This window comes from Pundamilia nyererei, unplaced genomic scaffold (assembly GCF_000239375.1).
Source record: "Pundamilia nyererei isolate P.nyererei 1_Seehausen unplaced genomic scaffold, PunNye1.0 scaffold01524, whole genome shotgun sequence".
Classification (NCBI taxonomy): domain Eukaryota; kingdom Metazoa; phylum Chordata; class Actinopteri; order Cichliformes; family Cichlidae; genus Pundamilia; species Pundamilia nyererei.
Genome location: NW_005188925.1, coordinates 3047 through 10470, shown reverse-complemented (window position 1 = coordinate 10470; position 7424 = coordinate 3047). Strand labels below are relative to the sequence as shown.

General features: G+C 38.5%; 1 protein-coding gene across 1 annotated transcript in view; it reads left to right on the top strand.

Moving 5' to 3' along the window:
* Positions 1-184: 184 nt before the first annotated feature.
* Positions 185-7424, top strand: part of LOC102194426 (canalicular multispecific organic anion transporter 1-like) — a gene marked incomplete at its 5' end in the record, with an annotated part of 9005 nt that continues 1765 nt past the window's right edge. The window contains 14 exons of the mRNA XM_005755449.1: positions 185-307; positions 626-681; positions 767-1022; positions 1175-1362; positions 1680-1857; positions 2343-2597; positions 3886-3951; positions 4110-4247; positions 4331-4477; positions 4557-4641; positions 4759-4825; positions 5147-5273; positions 5897-6073; positions 6401-6572. Coding sequence (XP_005755506.1) covers positions 185-307; positions 626-681; positions 767-1022; positions 1175-1362; positions 1680-1857; positions 2343-2597; positions 3886-3951; positions 4110-4247; positions 4331-4477; positions 4557-4641; positions 4759-4825; positions 5147-5273; positions 5897-6073; positions 6401-6572 — 2035 coding nt within the window. The remainder of the gene's footprint in view (positions 308-625; positions 682-766; positions 1023-1174; positions 1363-1679; positions 1858-2342; positions 2598-3885; positions 3952-4109; positions 4248-4330; positions 4478-4556; positions 4642-4758; positions 4826-5146; positions 5274-5896; positions 6074-6400; positions 6573-7424) is intronic.

The following is a 7424-nucleotide window of genomic DNA, read 5'->3' as shown; positions in this document are numbered from 1 at the left end:
TGGTATGAGTGAAGACATGTAATCAAGTTGGATTAAAGTAGAAGACAAATAGTAGATTTACTCAGACATGGTGCAATAACTTGATATGATTGACTTTTAGCTCTCCATGTGTTGCATAACACACCATTTTCATTTTTCTTCGGGACCCTTTAAAGTTTTTCTTTCTCTCATTTTTGGTATTTAGGGCGAGGTCCGTGATGTCCCACGTTTCAGCCTTTTCTACATTTCTTTTGGGCTTGAACTGATTTCATTAGTTCTTTCTACTGTGGCTGATATTCCCCCAGAAGCTAAAGACTTTATAAAAAAGGTACCCTTTATTAGTTGTTCATTTTTGTTTGTTTGTTTTCAGAGGATTAAGTTCATAAGCATATATTAACGTCCTAAGACCTGAACTCTTTCATGGCACACATTTTCAGTCGTTCTTTGCTATTTGGGCTGATTGGGACCTGATGAATGTAAAAACAAAGAATTACCAGATTTTTTTTAACTTGGTTTCTGAGAGCAAAATTTAGTATTTTGGTCTAGACAACCCAAAATGTGATGTCCACATATGTGGAAGCCAGGCCCTAGGAGGTTAAATATGATATGATATATGATATGATATTGCGCTTTTTTTTATCCACAGAATCCTGAAGCAGGTGCAGCATTTTTGAGCAGAATCACATTCAACTGGTTAAACAGGTAACATTAAGGTCACTATAGTCGGAATCTTAACAAGCACCTACATATGTGCTCCATGTCTTCAAAGTTCTCATTGTTTTTACAGTATGGTCTTAAAAGGCTACAAACAACCTCTGGTTCAGGAGGACATGTGGGATCTGAATGAGAGTGATAGCACTGCTTTCATCAATGAGCGTTTCCAGCATTTCATGAAGCCTGAGTTGGATGCAGCTAGGGTCCGCTTCCAGAACAAGATGAAAAACAAATCAGCTAAAACCAGAGACAGTGCCCAGGAAGACCCACAGCAAAATGGGCTTTCCAGTGGTCTGGGGAAAGGAGTCAGTCAGGATGTACTAATGATGGTGAGAGCATTTAATCAAAATCACTTCCACTCACATGTACACTATATTGAGCTACAGTCCAAACACATTTCATTAACACCACTAATCAACATCACTATGTTTTTTTTCTGAATAAATCTCATCAACTGTGCTTAAACAATTTGTTCCTTTAGGAGGAAAGGGGGAAGAAGGAAGATGAAAAGAAGAAAAAGAAAAAGGACAAAAAGAAGGAGGAAGAGAACTATCCCAATTCATGGCTCATTGCCACCCTTTACAAGACCTTTAAATGGATTCTGATCGAATCTGCCTTCTTCAAACTTCTGCAAGATGTGCTAACCTTTGTCAGTCCTCAGCTCCTTAAGTGAGTAACGTATTGCAAAATATTACAGAATCAAAAGTACAGAAACACATAAGAACAGTGTTGCTTCTGTTGCCCATGTAAACATTTTAAAAAATCCATTTAGCTGTCCTTGAAGGTTTTTAAAATCAACATTGTCAAAGCCTTTGGGTTAACTATTCACTATTTATTGATCAGTTTAAACAACTGATAACAGGAGTGCCTGAATGGAAAGAGAAAATTGCTAAATAAGTGTTAAAAAGGAAGCAGGAAAAAAGTGAAGGACACATAGTAGAAAGTGTTGAGATGCTATATCCATACGTTTTCTTTTTTCCCCCTAGATTGATGATCTCGTTCACTCAGGACAAATCCAGATATGCCTGGGAGGGCTATTTGTATGCAGTGTTGCTGATGGTGGTGGCTCTGCTGCAGTCTCTGACCCTGCAACAGTATTTCCAGCGCTGCTTTGTGTTGGGCATGAGGGTTCGCACTGCACTTATGGCTGCTGTGTACAAAAAGGTAAAACAAACGGGATTGATAGAATGACTTTTGTTTGACTTTGGTGTAAAAAAAATCAAAGACTACGTAATATAAATTACTTTAACATATCAGAAGTCATAAATTACCAGTCATTGCTTTCTGCTTAAGTTAATAGTCAGATGCTTTAGTTAAAAATCGCTTTCATCAGCACGAGTACATACTTATCACTTACAGGATAAATCTGTCTGCTCTGCCAGTAATACTTTCACTAATGATCTGATTGATTAACTCTACGAGTTCAAAAATCATTTTTGGCAACAACCCTCACCTTAATTGTGACGAATTATGATGCAATTAGAATATATATTTAATATATATATTTATATTTTATTACATTTTTCTTGCAATTTTTCATTGGTATATTAATACCAGGAAATGAAGAAAATACTCATTCTACCATTGCCAAAAACTTCATGTACCTGCCACTTTTTGGCTGATATGCTTTTTTTAATTCCTTTTCTAAGGCATTAGTGGTGTCCAATGACACTCGTAAGGAGTCAACAGTAGGGGAAACGGTGAACCTGATGTCAGCAGATGCCCAGCGCTTCAATGATGTGACCAACTTTATCCACCTGCTGTGGTCCTGCCCTCTGCAGATCATCATATCCATTGTTTTCCTGTGGCTGGAGTTAGGGCCTTCTGTGTTGGCAGGACTGGGAGTCATGGTGTTAATGGTTCCAATCAATGGATTTCTGGCAACCAAGGCCAGAAAACTCCAGGTTAGCAGAGCTGCCAAATCATTTCTGTGTACAATCAATAGGTGTCTGAACAATGACACACATTTTTGTAGGTTTGACTTTCAGGTTTAAGTCAAGAGGCTTAACAAAATTATTGCATGCATTACAAGAATCTTTTTTTCAGTCCCCATTTTTTTAGAGGCCCAAAGTAAGTATAGTAGTATCAAAATGATACTCCAATAAGCAGAGCTCATTGGAAGGAACTCAACATGATTCATTGATATATAGGATATCATTAAGCTATTCAGCGATTAGAATCTGAGAGTCCATCACAGAAGAACGGAAACCCAGTGGTAATAGGAATTAGGGCAGGACCCACCGGGGTCTAGAAGCTGTTGGTAGAGATGAAGATGGAGGCTTGGATGGAACCCAAGTAATAGAGGTGTTGAAAGATGATTGGATTAGACCAGTGATGTCAGCAATGAGCTGGACAGTGTGAGAAAGTAGAAGTGATGTAAAGCTTTGATTAGCCACCAAACACCTGGGAAGCAGATAGACGTGTGACTAAAAATGTTCCTTAATAAACTTCCATATGAACTTCATTTGTTTTTCCTTGGGTAGGAAAAAAACGTCACTTAGAGTCTAGCGTTAAGAGGGTTTACAAAAAACGGCAAATCAAATGAAGAAGTAGAGAAACAGAAATCAGCCAAACATGATGGAGACAATGGCATAGGCATGCATAGCTGCCAGTGGGACTGGATTGCTACTGTTTATCGATGATGTGAATGGTCATGAAAGTAGCGTGATGAACTGTTAGGTATACAGGGCTATTCTAAGTGCTAAATGCTCAGAAACCGAATGACTGACACTGGTTCAGTTCAAATGGGTAATAATCCAAAGCATATCAAGAATTTCTAAAGACAAAGTAATGGGATATTCTTCAATGGCTGAGTTAGTCAACTGCTGTCAGCCCTATAGAACATGCTATTCACCTACTGAAGGCAGAAAGAGTCACAAACAGTGAGAAACTGAAGATGGCTCAGGCGTGGCCTGGCAGACAATCTCAAGGGTGGAAATAAAGCATTTGGTGATGTCCATGGGTTATAGACTTTAGCGTCCGTGGACTAAAGAAATGATTGTCCATTTATTTAAAACAGTCCTTATATTTCAAATTGTGTTTACTTTGAGTTACAATAAATATCAATGGCTTTAATTTCCAAACACTTAATGATTAATTTGTTTAATGTTTTAATCAAGGCTGAAAGTCTGCATTATTAATGTTAATTTTCTGTATTGCTTGTTTAAAGAGCTACATTGTGTCTCTTTTCAGGTAGAGAACATGAAGTTTAAAGATGAGAGAATGAAAATCATGAATGAACTTCTAAACGGGGTCAAGGTGAGCTCCCTTATTCAGTGTATCTATGGTGTATGTAGATGCCTTCCTTACATGTAAGGCTTTGATGCTTCATGAAACTGCATTCAGTAACTTGGACCATAAGTGCTTCCTTCTGCCTCACTGCCTCCTCACTGTCTTTTTCTTTTGTCTCCCACCAGATTCTGAAGCTGTATGCTTGGGAGCCATCCTTCCAGAAGCAGGTGGAAGACATTAGAGGGGAAGAACTAAAAGTCATGAAGAAGTTTGCCTACCTGACAGCCGTGTCTACCTTTATCTTCACCTCTGCTCCAGCTCTGGTGAGTTCTGTGAAGGGATGTCATTGTAGAGACTAGATTCCAATGGTAAACAACCTTTTTTCTTAAACTGTCTGTACTTGCAGGTTTCTCTGGCCACGTTTGCAGTATTTGTTAGTGTGAGCAAGGATAATGTGTTAACTGCTGAGAAAGCTTTTACTTCCATCTCTCTCTTCAACATCCTCCGATTTCCTCTTGCCATGCTGCCCATGCTCATTGCTTCCATTGTGCAAGTAAGTGAACAGAGCTAGATGAGGCACATGTATCAAGCCTGTGATAACATCAAACTTAACCTGTTCTTTGAATTTTCAGACAGCAGTGTCTAAGAAGCGCCTGGAGAAGTTTCTGGCAGGGGAAGACATCGACAGTGACATTGTGCGCCAAGACCCCAGTTTCAGTATGTTCACCATTAGAATTTGCACTTGTTCTACAGCTGAAGATTGAAGCTTAGTCACAGTTTTTATGTGTGCGGATCATCTGTTAAGCTCTGTCTTGGTCTGTGTTCATTTTTTAGATACTGCTGTGAGCGTATGTGATGGTTCCTTTGCTTGGGAAAAAGATGCAAAGCCTCTGCTGAAAGAGTATGTCTGTGTTGGTCATCACAATTTACTAGTTAACTTAATTAACTGTGAGATGTTGCTTCAGGCACTTTTTAAAAGTTTTTCCTGTCTGGCTAAATTCAAACTCAGGATATGTTTAAAAGTTCACACAAATTTTCGTTTTCAACATATGAAACATCATCTGTGTCCTAGTTTAAATTAAACGTAGGGTTTAAATGATTTGCAAATCACTGCGTGCTTTTTTTATCCAAATGGTACACTATGTTCCACACATTTATGAAACACAGTTGTATTTTTCCTACTGTTTTTACAGTAATGACCATATTTATTATGTGTGTCCAGTGTGAATTTGGACATTGAGCCTGGTCGGTTGGTTGCCGTAGTGGGAGCTGTTGGGTCAGGAAAGTCGTCTCTTATGTCAGCCCTCCTTGGAGAGATGCACAGTACCAAAGGTTTTATCAACATTAGGGTAATGGCTTTTTTTCCCCGTTTGTATCTGACAGTGTGCGTTAAAAAAAAAATCTTTTATTTCAATTATTTTCTTTAGTGTATCAAATGAAGAGCCTTTTCTTATTTCTCCTCAAAACTGATTTCATCGGGAGATTATTATTGTTTATTTAAAGTTTTTATTTGTTTTTTAAATGTAAAGAACATTATTCTTGATCAATGATTTTCTGGGTTTATTTGATGAGTAAAAGTATGGAATTGCCATAAACAGAAGTCAGTAAAGTCAACTGGAAACAGAATACAATAAAGAGCAAAAGACTTTATTGAAGAGAGCAAAGATATTTAAAAAAAAAAAAAGGCAGAACATACATTATTAAAATGTACAGACCCTAAGATTTCAATGAAACTTGTGTTCTAAACCATCAGTTCTTAGGGTGTTTTTAAATCTTTAAAAGGTTGAGAAATGTAATAACAGTTCCTTGTATGTCTCCTTCTTACACAAGTATCTTTAGTTCAGGTATTATTTCCTCCTAGCCAGTGTAACATTTGTTCTGGATGAAAAACTGCATGAATGCCAAAATTTCTATGGCAAAATAAAAGGTTGGTTAGACATCAGCAAATGAGTTTCACTGTATTTCTTTCCAGGGTTCTCTTGCTTTTGTGCCACAGCAAGCCTGGATTCAAAATGCCACTTTGAAGGATAATATCTTGTTTGGATCTCCACATGAGGAAGAGAGGTTCAAAAAAGTTATACAGGCCTGTGCTCTTGCCCCAGACCTTGAGCTGCTGCCTGGAGGAGACCTCACTGAGATTGGAGAGAAGGTGAGTTGCACTTTGAATTATTCAAGTTTTAGGTTACACAACTATTTTTTTCTTTATAAAGATTATGTATATGGTTTTTATTGTTTGTAAAATATTTATTGGTGATATTTTCAGAAATAAAAAAAAATCACATTTACAATGTAGATGTCTGAAAAACTCATGTATCAAATATGATGCACTTGGCATTACAGGGTTAATGCTATATTGAAATGTTGTTCTTGTGCTGAAGGAAAAGCTTCTTTGCATTTAAAAGAAGCTCTGTGTGGGGTTTTTTTTAACCTATTTTTGCCTCTGCTTTTCTTTTCCCCTCCTTTCTTCTCTTCTCAGGGTATCAACCTCTCAGGGGGTCAGAAGCAACGTGTGAGTTTAGCCAGAGCGACCTACAGTCAGGCTGATATCTATCTATTAGATGACCCTTTGTCTGCCGTGGACTCTCACGTAGGAAAGCATCTCTTTGAAAAGGTTATTGGACCCAATGGAATACTTAAAAACAAGGTTTGTGCTTGACTGCTTGTATTGTGATCAACATTAAATATTTCACTTTAAAATAGCTATTATTTGGAAACCGGGCATGTAGTTTGTAATGGAAAAAACTTTTTAACCAAAAGTTGCTGTGTTCGTTCCTTTGGTTTGTTCCTATATAAAATTTTGTTTTGTAGGCTCACCAGTCAACTCTGTCTGTGAAGGTTCTCAGTCAACCAGGTCATCGTAGTCTAAGGAGCTTGGAAAGAAAAGTGTCTGGACTTCTTTCACCTCTCATCCAAGAAACTTCTCCAGGTTCATCCCAAAGACAAAACTCCAAAACACTGTAAAACTTAACAATGTAGTACATGCTGTACAGTGTAGCGAGGAATGCCCAGACCTCTACATTGGAGAAACCAAACAGCCACTTCATAAACGCATGGCACAGCATAGAAGCACCACCTCCACGGGACAAGACTCAGCAGTCCATCTGCATCTAAAGGACAAAGGTCACTCTTTTTAGGATGCCAATGTTCACATTTTGGACAGAGAGGACAGATGGTTTGAAAGAGGAGTGAAGGAAGCCATCTATGTCCACTGTGAGCGACCATCTTTGAACCAAGGCGGTGGTTTACGACACCAACTTTCTGCCTTCTATAATCCAGCTCTGAGACCCTTCCCAGATGCCTTAATGCCCACTCATATCCTGGGCCATTTGACCTCAGGAAATCACATGATAGGGTGGGGCCAGGTTTTACAGCCTGTTTATCCGAAACCTTGGCTGATAGTGACCTAAACCCGTTTTTATGCCTTGGCTCATGTGTTTAGGTAGAGGATCATCAAGGGGTCCTTTGTCCCACTTTGGAGGGAAACTCCCACAGGGCTTAAA